We start from the raw sequence: 13,262 nt of genomic DNA, 5'->3' as shown, positions 1-13,262 counted from the left end.
AGCTGCCTATTAACTAGTTAGTTGTGAAAAAAAATGTGGGAACAATTTCTTCAACTTCTCTATAAATTAAAGAAACTTCATCACAAAGAAAAAAAGGAGGAGAAAATGCAGCAAGCACAAAGCGCGCACACCAAAAAAAAAGAGACCGACAGAGTAGGGACGAACAAGCAGGGCTTTAAAAAAATTTCAGCAATAGGTTTGTATGTGGGGTTTCACCAGTCTCTCTCTCTCTCTCTCTCAAAACTAAAGTTCTGTTTAGTAAAACAAATAAGGTCAAGTTTCATGAAGAGTTCCTAACTCTATATATGAAAAACTTGGAGTACAAGTCCCTAACTCACAGATCCTATTTGTGGATTACTAAATAAAAATTCTCTCAAGTTCTGGTTTAATGTTTTCTCAATCAAAGTCCTTGACTTTACCCAATTAAATACAGCAATGGAATCATTGACTCTACTAAATTAAATTTTAATGGAATTCTTGACTCTACCATCATAAATTAATTTAATGAAGTCTTGACTCTACTAATTTAAATATAAGAGTTTTTGACTCTATCATGATGAATTACATCAATGGAGTCCTTAACTCTACCAATTTAAATATTAGAGTCATTGCCTCAACAAATCAAACAAACAAATAGAGTTTTTGACTCTACCATGATGAATTAAATTTATAGAATCCTTGATTTTACCATTATATTGGGTCCTTGACTCTACCAATTTAAAAATTGGAGTCTTTGACTCTCCACCATTAAACAAGTTAATGGAATCTTTGACTCTACCAATTTAAAATAATATGCTTCAATGGAGTCCTTGATTCCCAAAATTATATTAAATAAAGTAGGATTTCTAATTCCTTCAAATTTCAATATAACTAATTCTTTGATTCCTAATTCCTTAATCAAAATTAGAGTTTTCAATTCCCAAAAAAATGGCTATAAAATTAATTTGAGGAAATTTTCTAATTCTCAATTTCTAAAATATATTCATAAAAATAAAATTGCTTCAAAAGTTTTCTTTCCCTTAATTAAATTTGGGAACTTCAATCAAAGTATCATTGCTTGTTAAAATTCCTACAAAGAAGTAAATGAAAGAAAGGAAAATTTGCTCGAACATTCAACTTCTCAAAAAGAGAATCCTTGGTACAATTTTCATAAAAACATGGGTCCTCGACTTATCCTTGAGATTAAAATCAAGTATCTCACCCAAAAAATAAAATTAAGTCAATGCTTAATCAAGTAACAAGTATTTGACTTAAATGTTCATCACGTATAATGGACAAAATCATATTCGAGAATTTTAAATCTAAAACCTCAATTTAAGAACTGTAAATTGGCTTGAACCCCATCAAGTGTATGTAGACAACCTAAATAAATTACTAGATACAACCACAAATAAATAAATAAAAAACATATTCCCTCAAACATAAAAAAAGATAAGTAAACTAATGTACAAAGGCAACATGGTTGGAATCAAAGAACAAGGGATTGTAATTAAGAGATACGTTATCTTGAATGGGCACTACTCACATCAATAAAACCCATATGCCCAAAGTCCTATGAGTGAAATTATGTTTGATGAATTTCACTGTATAACAATTTTTGTCCAATAGCCATCTTCTAAAATTAAGTTTCTTAATTAAAGAAAACATATTGTAATATGGTGTACTTGTAGACCTATAAAACTACTTGCAGGGTGATAAGTCTTGCTGGCTAAAGATCACTATTTACCTGATTGGCTTGGGATGGATAAAACAAATCAGCTTAGGGATGAGACGTTATTGCAAGGACTTTCCTGCAGCACATGATAAGGGATGGGAACCGAACTTTCACATGGCATGAGCTATGGGTTCTATACTGCTGCAGAATGGACAAAGCGACTCCTATTATAGGCAAGAAGGTGAGAGAAACATAATTAGCTTCATGCTACTTGCCCTTTTTATAATAATAATAATAATAATAATAAAAGTATTTGCTAATGCTAAGATCAAAATAACTTCTTGAAATTCAACCTATTAGAATAATTCTTAGATTTCCCAATTTTCATCAATTCAGATTTTGGGGGTAAATGCTATTTATCATGATATTATAGGACTTTTGTTCAAATGTTGTCCTAACTCAATTCCTTCCAATTAACTACAAAAAAGCCTACATAGCCTGGAGTTTTGGACAAGAGATAACTGCAAAAACTTCTTTGTGTGAGTTGCTCTTATTAAATAGTGTAGTAAATTGTAAAGAGGCCCCCTTTTTATTGGCCACATAAATTAGGTCCATCAAGGATTCAACATAGATTGGCCTCATTGTTATGGTTTTCAACATTAATACCTAACCCAACTCCCTCTTTCCCAAAGAAGAGAGAGAGAATATGCTAGCTACCTAAGAAAAGCAAATCGAATGGGTTTCAAGGGTTGTTACAAGTGTTTTCTATAGTTGTGTAAACAAGGAATCACCAGTTGTTTGATTGGTCTATAGCTAAACACTCATGGAGGGATAATTCTTGTTCCCTAATGTGTGCCAAAGCAAATTGGAGGGTGGAATGATGAATTCACTTATGCAAAGAAAGTCATAAAGGGGGAGGTTCAAAATTTTAATGCTATTGTTCTAAGATTGACTGGAAATGCTCATGTTAGTAGTTTGTTAAGAGGGGGGGTGGGGGGAACACTTGATAGTTCATCAGATTTATGGGATGTGGCTGTTGTTTGTAGTGATATTTTGCACAATGTGAATGTGGGTTTAGCAGTTGTACATGTGAAAACTAGTGAAAAATGAAAATTATTGGAAAATATAACAAACTCCTTATGGTGTTCAAAAGAATCAAAACCCATTTATATATTCCTACTCAAAGGAATGCATCAGATTGCATTAAATTCTTAGAACAAAAAAATTATCTTATGAGACAATCTCATGAGACCTCTCTCTCACAATGTATGGGTCCCACGTGCTATGAGATGATGATCTTGAACATCTCATGAGATATCCCCTCACCCAAAACCCCCCAAAAGGCCAAAACACCCAATCAATATTGCAAGCCATCCTTGTAACCCAAAAAATACGCTAATACAAAATGCCAACATCACCACACCACTGTGACTCAACCTTTTTTTTTATATAGGGAAAATTATAATTATAAATAAATGAGAATGCAGTCTGTGGGGATTGAACCCACGACCACGTGGTTAAAATCCACACGCTCTTCTCCCATTGCCCAACCAACACACTCTCTGACCACAACAAGATGTCCCATTTCTCAATCTGCAACAATCATGTGTATACTTTTATCATTGTAGTTCATCTTGAATAGGCTCACCAGCGAGACCCAAGTCAATGTCCAACGGACAACTGACATCACCAGGGTGAACAAGTCCATGATTTGAAAGTGGTAAATATGGTAGTGTCAGCTCTAATATGTTTCTAAATGCCCCATTGGTCTACCTCTGAGTGCTGCAATAAGTCTCAATGTCATTACAAAAGAGCTCAAACTCACCACACTATTGTCGACGTAAGACAACCACACTGTTTTCAAAGGAACAAATAAACTATAAAATAAACTCTAGGAGTTAGCACCTAAGGGCTGCTTGGAGTTAGCACCAAGCAAACTGGAGTCGGCACTAGTTTAAAAGAAACACACAATTTTAATAATTCTCAAAAGCTGTCTTACAATAATCATAAAAAGTGCTTAAATAGCTACAATAAAATACATAAAGAGACCCTAATTATTAAATGTCCGGGCTTACTTAATCTCAAGCCCAATAACTAACAGGCTCCATCTATAAGGCCATAGGTTGGGGTGTCTTATTTTTGCTCTTCCTTCCATACATGCGTATAATTGGGGGCTTGTACCTTGTGTCCGCACCAGGGAGGAACATTATCTAAACATTCATCAAAAAAGGTTGGTTAGAGTTCTATCAGACCACTTCCCCATTTCTTTGGAGGGCGGGGATATTTGTAAGGGACGTAGGCCTTTTCATTTTGAGAACATGTGGCTTTAAGTGGATGATTTTGTGGAGAAGGTGAAAAATTGGTGGGACTCTTATCATTTTATGGAACTCGAAGTTACAGGTTAGCCATGAAATTGAAAGCTTTAAAGGGAGACTTAAATAAGTGGAATGAAACCAAGTTTGGAAATGTACCATTAAGAGAATTAAAACTATGGAATGATTTGAATGCCCTGGATTCTAAAGAGGAGAGAGGGTGTCTCTTTTTGTTGATGAGAAGCGCGATAAAGAGAGAATTTGCTTGGAGAGTGAGAGGATTGCTTTGTTGGAGGAGATTAGCTAGAGACAAAAATCAAGGGTGCTATGGTTAAGGGAGGGGGACAACAATACAAAATTCTTTCACCAGATGGCTAATTCCAATAGAAGGAGTTACAGTATTGGCAGTTAAAATATTGGTGGAGTGTTGACCTTAGATCAGGAAGTTATTGAAGAGGGTATTGTTCGGTTCTATAAAAGTCTTTTACTCGAAAGATAAGCACATTCGTCCTCATCCAGATGTGCTGAATTTTTCGAGGATTTCTAAGGATAAGGCTGGCTAGTTGGAAAGACCTTTTGAGGAAGCTGAGATTTTTGGAGTGGTCATGGATTTTGATGGTGATAAAGCTCCTAGGCCTGATGGATTCCCTATGGCGTTTTTTCAGACTTGTTGGGCCATTATCAAAACTGATCTTTTGGAGGTTTTTCAATATTTTTTTGATAATGCTTAGTTTGAGAAAAGCTTGAATGCTACTTTCATCTCCTTAATTCCTAAAAAATCTAATGCAGTGGAGGTAAGGGATTTTCGGCCTATTAGTTTAATTGGAGGGGTGTACAAAATTATTGCTAAAGTTTTAGCTAACAGGTTGAAAGTGGTGCTTTGGGATATTGTTTACGAATCTGAAAATGCTTTTGTCAAAGGAAGACAAATTTTAGATTTTGTTCTTATTGCCAATGAATGTTTGGATAGTAGGCTAAAATCAGGAGTTCCTGGAGTGTTGTGTAAGCTGGATGTAGAGAAGGCATATGATCATGTGAATTGGGACTTTCTCATTTATATGTTGGATCGTTGTGGTTTTCATGAAAAATGGAGAAGATGGGTTTTCTTTTGCATCTCTACTGTTAAATTCTCCATTCTCATTAATGAAACTCTGTGTGGTTTCTTTGAAAGCTCTAGAAGTATAAGATAAGGTGATTTATTATCCCCTTTATCGTTTGTTATTGTTATAAATGCTTTTAGTAAAATGTTGGATAAGGCAGTGAGGGATGGGCTCATGTCTGGTATTAGGGTGGGTCCCACATAAAACTCTTTGCAGGTGACCCATCTTCTCTTCGCTGATGATACCCTAGTCTTATGTGATGCTGATCTTGGTCAGATTCTGTTTCTTCGGCTGGTGCTGTTTTGGTTTGAAGTAGTTTCTGGGCTGAAAATTAATATGGGTAAGTCTGAATTGGTCCTTGTGGGTGTGATTCCAAATATAGCAGATATGGTGAATGTGCTAGGGTGCAAGCAAGGCTCCTTCCCAATGAAATATTTAAGTATATTTAGGTCTTTCATTGAGTGCTAATGTTAGAGATAATTCAATTTGGAATCCAATTATTGAGAAGGTGGAGAGGAGGTTAGCAAGTTGGAAATGACTGTATCTCTCAAAAGGAGGTAAAGTTACTCTTATTAAGAGTACTTTGTCCAATCTTCCAAATTATTTTCTCTCTTTTTCCTATCCCGGTGGAGGTTGCAAACCGTATTGAGCAACTTCAACGAAATTTTCTCTGGAGTGGTATGGGGGATGTTAAAAAAACTCACCTAGTGAAATGGGCTATGGTTTGCACTCCTCTTCATTCTGGAGGTTTAGCTATTAGAAGTTTAAGAAGTTTTAATAAAGTTTTGTTTGGAATATGGTTATGGAGATTTGGAAATGAACAACAGGCCTTGTGGAGGAGAGTGATAGGGGCAAAATATGGTTGTGAAGGGGGAGGTTGGTGCACTCTTCCCGTTATTGGCCCTCATGGAGTGAGTTTGTGGAAGTCTATTAGTCATGGTTGGCCATCTTTTATTCGTCACATCCAATTTGAGGTTGGGGCCAGGTTTACTATTAGATTTTGGCAGGATATTTGGTGAAGGGACATTTCTTTGTGTGTGCTCTATCCAAGACTTTTTTCTTTAAGTCGAAATAAGGAGGCCTGTGTAGTTGATTTGATGAAGTTCCCAAATGGTGTTCTTTTCTGGGATCTAACTTTTAGAAGATATAGCGAAGATTGGGAATTGGAATCCTTTTACAGTTTAATGTCTAAAATTTATGGAGCTTCTTTGAAAGGAGTTGGGGACGATAAGATGTGTTAGAAACCTGCTATGGGAAAAGGTTTTGCTGTTCGTTCTTATTACCAGGTGCTAACAAAAAGTTTCGATCAGTCTTTCCCTTGGAAGACTGTTCGGAAGTCTAAGGTCCCCTCTAGAGTTGCTTTTTTTGTGTGGACTACAGCTTTGGGGAATATTTTGACTATTGATAATCTTAGGAAACGGCAGATTTTGATTTTGGATTGGTGTTGTATGTGTAAAAGAAAGAGGGAATCAGTTGACCACCTCCTCATCTATTGCTCTATTGCTTTTGATTTATGGTCTATGGTGTTTACTTTGTTTGGTATTCATTGGGTTATGCCGAAAAAAGTGGTGGATCTGTTGGCTTATTGGCAAGGAAAGTTTGGGAGGCATCGGAATTCTGCTATTTGGATGGCTGTGCCCCATTGTTTGATGTGGTGCATTTGGCGAGGGGAATAACCGACATTTTGAGGATTTAGAGAGATCAATTTCAAATCTTAAACTCTTCTTCCTTAAGACTCTTCTGGATTGGGTTACAGTGTTCGGCTTTCATTCTTTTTCTTCATTCCATGGTTTCCTGGACTTCTGTACTTTATGCACTTGATTTGTTTTTGTCCTTGATGTATACTTCATGTATACTCAGGTGACACCCCTCTTCTTTTTAATATATTTTTATTACTTATCAAACAAAAGACATCTGGTTTCATTTCATAGTTACCATATCTGTGGAATAAAGCTAGTAAGATCCCACCAAGAGTTTTGTAGCTCAATTGGCACCTCTCAATATTTCCAAGAGAAATGTCCAAGGTACAAATCCCCACATCCCCCATTGTAAATATTGAATTTATCAACAACAAAAAAATAAATAAATAAAAGCTTGTGAGATTGCAAATTCGCAATACATAACAAAAAAGGATAGATGATAAATACATATAGCAAGATTCTATCTCCTGCTGCCCTTAAGATACTACATGGCTTAAATTGTTATAAATAAAAAAAGAAATGAGGGAAAGAAGTCCATTTCATATTTTCAACAATTCATAATCAAATTTTCCATATAACATCAAGCCATTCAATTAAAATGGGGACCAATTTTTTTCAACCATAAGATGGGGAATATTGAAGAGCTGTGGAATATAATGCCTAATGAAAATGCTCAATGAAAATTTCTAGACAATGAAAAATTTTAATTAACAACAATATGTGTACAAGCTACTTGATCTAAGGAGCAACTCTTTAAATGCAAGTGACTTCTCAATTCTAATCCTAAAAGTCTTTCCTCATCTCTGACGATAATTTTAAATGTCAAATATATTGAAGAAAAGCCTTATCAATAAAGTTCTTATTGGCCTTCCAAGGGGTTTGTAACTTCTACATCCCAGGAAATAGTCTTCCACTTCCATTCACAAGATGAAAATAGTGATCACAGACATGATCCAAAACAAATCAGGATCAAAGTTTTGGAGTTATGCCCTTCAATGTCAAATCTACAGCAGACATTATGCAGAATAATCTATATTGTATGGTAATCAACCAGAAAAAAAGGGGGTGACTCTTAAATAAACTAATTTTGAACATTTTCCCACCTGATTTTTACTTCACCTCTGTTGCCCATATTCCATAGCGCTTGAAGAATTCTCTAAATCCATAGGCACTGAGGTCATAATTGAACTGGATATGGGCAGATAGAAGGACAAATAAAAAAATAAAAAAACTGTATTTGAACAAAATCTCATATGATTTATTTATGAAGTTCTACTGGTCTTGTTTTTTTATTAAAGATTTGGAATCTATGTAAACAATCAGCCTTTTAGCAAGAAAACCCTAGAAATATATATAAATATATATATATATTTTAAAGCAAGAAAACCTTAGAAATATTTCAGAATAAAAAATGCCAAATACAATTTACTATGAGAAGAAGACAATTGCTCATAAATCTGCCTGAAGTATTCACTACCCATAGGAAAAGTATTAATTTCAGGTTTAAAATGTGTCAAAGAAGCCAACTTTTATGCCAACATAATAAATAGAAAAATAAGCTATAACTTACAGGTAGAACCTTCACAGCGTACTTTGTAATATTTGGATCAGCCACCCTGCCCTGGTTTGATGCCTGCACCCAAAAGACACAAAGTACTGAATTTTCTTAGCAGAAACACATGATAGAGTTAAATGATCAATGCATTACAGACTTTTTCATGTGGCCAAGATTCCTTTCTGAAATGAAATTGTGCAATATAGAATTACCGTAACAACAAAAAAAATCAATCAACAAAGACCATATCTCCAAGACTAATTTGAAATGCTTTGGATAAGACAAGGTAGTAGAATTTATTATCAGAGATATCCAGATAATCCTCATGGCCTGTTTGGGAGTTTAGAGAAGGAGGAGAGTAGAGGGGAGTAGAGGGGAGGGGAGTAGTGGGGAGGAGAGTAGAGGAGAATGATTACCCTCCACCTTGTTTGGATGTTTTTATAATTAGTAAGGGGGAAGGGAGTAATTAGCCCTTCCCCTTGTTTTTAACATTGTAATTTTATAAATATAATAAGGGTAAATTAGGTAATTTACTTTATCAATAATTTTATGTGCTCTACTCTCCCTCCAAATCTCTCCAATTTGGGGGAATTAAAAATGAGGGGGTTGGAAGGAGTTGAAACCTCTTCAAACCCCTCCAAACCCCTCCCCCTCCTTCCTTAAAAAACTCCCAAACAAGGTAATTGAATTACTCCCCTTCCCTCTACTCTACTCCCCCTCCTTTTTTAAACATCCAAACAGGCCATCAAGGTTCAAAATAAACAAATAGTCCGCATCAGAAAACACATGCAGTCTGTCAGTATTGCCAAAACATGATTTGAGTGACATATTTGCCAAAAAAATTAAATCAATCAAAAGAAGAATAACAACCTGAAAATTTCCTTTTCACACTATAATCCAAAGAGATACTCCTGCGGATGAAGACAGAAAATGAAATGTGCTAGATTGTTTATTTTATCATTTGACAAGGATCTTCATAATGGAACAAAAGAAGTAGGTGCTAGATTGTATCATGCGCTACATATTTGCATCATACATACATAAAAATAAAAGTAAAATAAAAAATTGAATCAGTTAATTATTGTGATGAAGGCACTAATATGTTATGGTGATGACAAACCAATACGGAACAAATATAGGGGGGGTGGGGGAAAAGAAAGATAATTCCTACCTGTTCTGGACTATGAAAAATTTCAATGAATGGATATTCCTTCCTCTGCCGTGTAATGCAGAACCCAGGATATTTTGGACACTCAACCTGAAACCAGCAGCACAAGAACCAAAGATTGAAACCCAAGGGAGGGTGACAATCAGACGAATATTTTAATTTTTTCACAAACCCCAAAATGAAGTCTTAAAATTATTGAAACGAGGCATTCATTAATAAAATTATTGAAATGAAGCATTCATTAATGACATGGACTTTAATGCATGAGTATGTTTCGAATAGGGTTGTGACATGGTGCAAACCGTGTAATTATAAGGTTGTGATGAAATTTATAATTTTGAATAGACATTTATGATGGAGCATCATGCACATATAACTTACACGCATAAATTTAACATGCGGATGAAATTCAGCTGACGCTTCCTCTAGTATTTTGTCAAGATGTTTTGTGTAATTACCCCTGCACTATCCAAAGCAAGAAGCTAAGGAATGGTGTCAAATGATGAATAGGTACCAAAATGAATGGGTATTAACTCCAAATGACCTGATGGTAAAAGCCACAACTACAGGATAACCTTCATGAAGGAGCTGAACAAACTCTCGCTCTGATGTAAAATGAATAACCCGCGATGGCCCAAGATCCTTTGGATAACCAGTATAATACCTTAAATTTGTTCACAAAGTAACATGTTAGAAGTGGAGTAAGAGGAGGTGCTTTTATGAAAAACAACAGGAAGATAAGAGTGCTACAAGACAATTTGTGAGAAAAGCCCACGTCAGCATTGGGTGCATCTCACCACAACAATTCAGCTCTCAAATATGCTTAGCACTTTATTTCACTTCAGCAATCCTAACAAGTTCATATAATTATAAAAAACAAAAATCATTGACAAATTGATGATGCTCATACTTGCATGTTGCACGGAAATGGGTGATCATTCGATCAAAAAATGAAGGATCTGCCATTTCAAATAGCGATACACTGGATGCCCTCTTCAGTATCCTGCAATTTTAAATTCATTGTATATGTCAGTAACTGGTTCTGTGGTTCATAGGATAAGCTAACCCACTGAAAAACAACCCGTGTTCCCTTCCTAGTGTTTCAGATCACTAAATCTAATTAAAACAAAAAAGCTATTGACAATTGAGAAACTAAGCATGGCACACAACATGTTGCTGACATTATCCTATCGCTTTCAACTTATTTCTCCTTCCCCCAATTCCACACAAATTACTTTTGACATATTATTCAGAGTCCACACATTACACTAAAGTGGAATACTAGATGCATTGGATGTACTAACAATATAAGACAATATTTCTTTATCAAACATGTCGAGTGCTTCTTGCAAAGACTTTCATTACAGACATATACATGGGTATATATGTATTTCCAAGACAGTCTAAATCTTTGAAGAAGAATGAAAACAAACAAACAAAAATTTTCAGGGAAAAATAATTCTTACAAACACCAAAGCAAACAATTGGCACGCACAAAAGTATGGTATGTTTGGTTGCGAAGAGAGTTATGCTATGTTTGGAAGTTTGGAGGGAGAGGAGAGTAAAGGGGAATGGTTATCTTCCAACTTGTTTGGATGTTTTTAAAATTAAACAAGGGGGAGGGGAATAATTAGCCCTTCCTCTCACTTTTGGGTATTTTAAAAATTACGATACAAGGAATAGGAAATGGTTAAATATATTTAAATAGACAATTTTACCCCTATTTGAAAATCATCTTGCAATATTGGTCTATTTGCAAATTGCAACATCCACACATTGCAAATTTTAAAACAAGAATAAAGCAATTTTCAATCATCTTAAGCAGAGGCTGGTACCAAGTCAACCAAACAAACTAGAACAACTGATTCTGCAGCATAATATGAAGAAAAAAAAAAAAAAGACCTGACCACAAAATCAAACTTGCACAGTATACATAATAACAGGATTGCAAGTGTTTAGAGAAAAATAAACAAGACACACAGATCCATATATCGCTATAATCACCATTGAGATAAAAACTTATGCAAGTTCACAATCAAGACTCACTCAACCACTTCATCAAACACGTTATGAGCAACACCACACGTTATGAGCAACACTTTGAAACTTTAAAAATGAAGAAAAAAAGCCCTCAGGTCCGAAACCCACTCACAAATATCATGTTATTACGCTCTAAAATCACAATTAATATGAAATATTATCACCCAATAAAATCACAATTATAATAACATAGTTATTTGATCCAACTCGAAACCCATGAAACAGAAAGAAACACAGAGTTTGCCTCTGAAAGAGAAAGCTAGGCGTGAGAGACAGTCCGAGAGTGAAGAAGTCGTGTGAGAGAGAGAGAGCCAGCGTGAGTCTTCAGACTCAGAATTGAGAGAGATTTTTTTAAACGTTACAGAGGTGGACAGTTTATGTAATTTTGTTAATATGTTGAGGGTAAATTGAGAAATTTGGTTGATCTTCCTGATGTCTTCTGCTCTCCCATCAAATTTCTCCCGTTAAAAAAAAAAAAACAACAAAAATAAAAACAAAAACAAAGTTTGGCTACAAAAATTGTTGTAATTTAAGGTTACAAACTCACTCAATTAAATAAATATTACAATATATTTTGAAAATCTAACTGTTGAATTATATATTCTTTACGCTTTTAATACACATGTTAAATTTTGTGTGAATCGAATATTATTTCTATAAGTTTATATTTTGTACATAATTTTAAATTACATAGCAATTGAATTTTAAATTTCTTAAAATTTTACAAGTATGGAAGATATAAGAAGATAATATAATCCAATGGTAAATTTATCAAAATTCATCTCCAATAAAAAAATATTCAATAGTTTGTAACCTAAGGTTACAACTAATTTTGTTGCTAAATTTTGTTCTTTAAAGTATAAAATTAAAATTGATGGTTAGAACTTAGAACCCCACCTCTTCCAAACCCCTTTAAATTCCTCTCCTTTTTTCTTTAAAAATATCCACAACATTTTACAACAAATTCTATGTGATAGATTATTGCTTGCTATTACTAGTGGACAACAAAGTAATTTCAGTTGGTTAAAAACCTGCCGACTAGGATTGGTTGGGAAAATATTGTAGACGTAGCATCTCTCTGAAAAAAAAAAAAAAAAAAAAATTCAAACATCTTAAATTAAATCATTATTCCTCCTTCCCCTCTACTTACTCCTCCTTAATCCAGACAAAGTATTAAGGAAAGGGAAAGATAGGATACCTAAGACTGAGAGTACTAGTGGGTATTGTAAAAGTAAAATGCCAATAAATTTTCTTTTCTTTCGGTTTCACAACCAAATGGGGATTTGGAGTGGATTCCAGTTAGAACTGATAAAGTCTCTAATGGTTGTATAAAAGGTCTAGGGTTCAATCCCCACCTACACTAAAAACTGATTAATGTCTTAGTCTGATGATAAAAAGCTATCGTCAGAAGTGGACGCCATAGATTGAAATTCTCTAAAAAAAAATAGGAATTTTGTGAAACGAAAGAAGTAGAAAGTAAAGTAGAAACAAATAAAGCATGTGGAAGTGGAATATAAGTAGAACCTGTGAGTGTGGACCTAAAAAGCCCTGCTTTTATTTTATTTATTTTTCCAAGCTTTTTTTTTTTAATTTTATCCTATATCTCTTTTATTTTTTTACATCCTATATACGCACGAAAAATTTGTAAAAAAAATTAGACATTTAGCATCATACCTCAGCTTCCAATATTTTTTTTGTGTAAACAATTCCCTTGTGTAGCTCACCATGGGATT

At 34.5% G+C, this 13,262-nt stretch overlaps 1 protein-coding gene across 4 annotated transcripts; it reads right to left on the bottom strand.

The window, feature by feature from the left end:
- Positions 1-1,395: 1,395 nt before the first annotated feature.
- Positions 1,396-11,891, bottom strand: LOC142637339 (uncharacterized). 4 transcript variants are annotated; one of them, XM_075811630.1, is made up of 8 exons: positions 11,774-11,880; positions 10,400-10,492; positions 10,034-10,153; positions 9,871-9,949; positions 9,493-9,579; positions 8,337-8,399; positions 7,870-7,954; positions 1,396-1,878 (listed from the first exon to the last, which is right to left on the bottom strand). In XM_075811630.1, exons 2-7 carry the CDS (start codon positions 10,453-10,455, stop codon positions 7,877-7,879), a joined length of 483 nt encoding a protein of 160 aa, XP_075667745.1. In that variant the 5' UTR covers positions 10,456-10,492; positions 11,774-11,880; the 3' UTR covers positions 1,396-1,878; positions 7,870-7,876. The 4 variants fall into 4 exon arrangements, with proteins under 4 accessions (XP_075667745.1, XP_075667731.1, XP_075667738.1 ...); XM_075811623.1 differs by lacking the exon at positions 1,396-1,878 and adding an exon at positions 3,608-3,864; XM_075811637.1 differs by lacking the exon at positions 1,396-1,878 and adding an exon at positions 7,450-7,770 and having other exon boundaries at positions 11,774-11,891.
- Between the last annotated feature and the right edge of the window lie 1,371 nt (positions 11,892-13,262).

Source organism: Castanea sativa, chromosome 1 (genome assembly GCF_040712315.1).
Source record: "Castanea sativa cultivar Marrone di Chiusa Pesio chromosome 1, ASM4071231v1".
Taxonomy (NCBI): Eukaryota; Viridiplantae; Streptophyta; class Magnoliopsida; order Fagales; family Fagaceae; genus Castanea; species Castanea sativa.
The sequence above is the reverse complement of the archived record's forward strand: the minus strand, read 5'-3'. Positions and strand labels throughout refer to the sequence as shown.

Excerpts from the sequence above, each read along its gene's own strand:
- LOC142637339 (XM_075811637.1), bottom strand. The coding sequence starts at position 10,455 with ATGGCAGATCCTTCATTTTTTGATCGAATGATCACCCATTTCCGTGCA. Across the intron at positions 10,154-10,399 it reads CATTTCCGTGCAACATGCAA|GTATTATACTGGTTATCCAA; the intron begins GTATGAGCATCA and ends AACAAATTTAAG. Across the intron at positions 7,955-8,336 it reads ACGCTGTGAAGGTTCTACCT|TTCAATTATGACCTCAGTGC; the intron begins GTAAGTTATAGC and ends GCCCATATCCAG.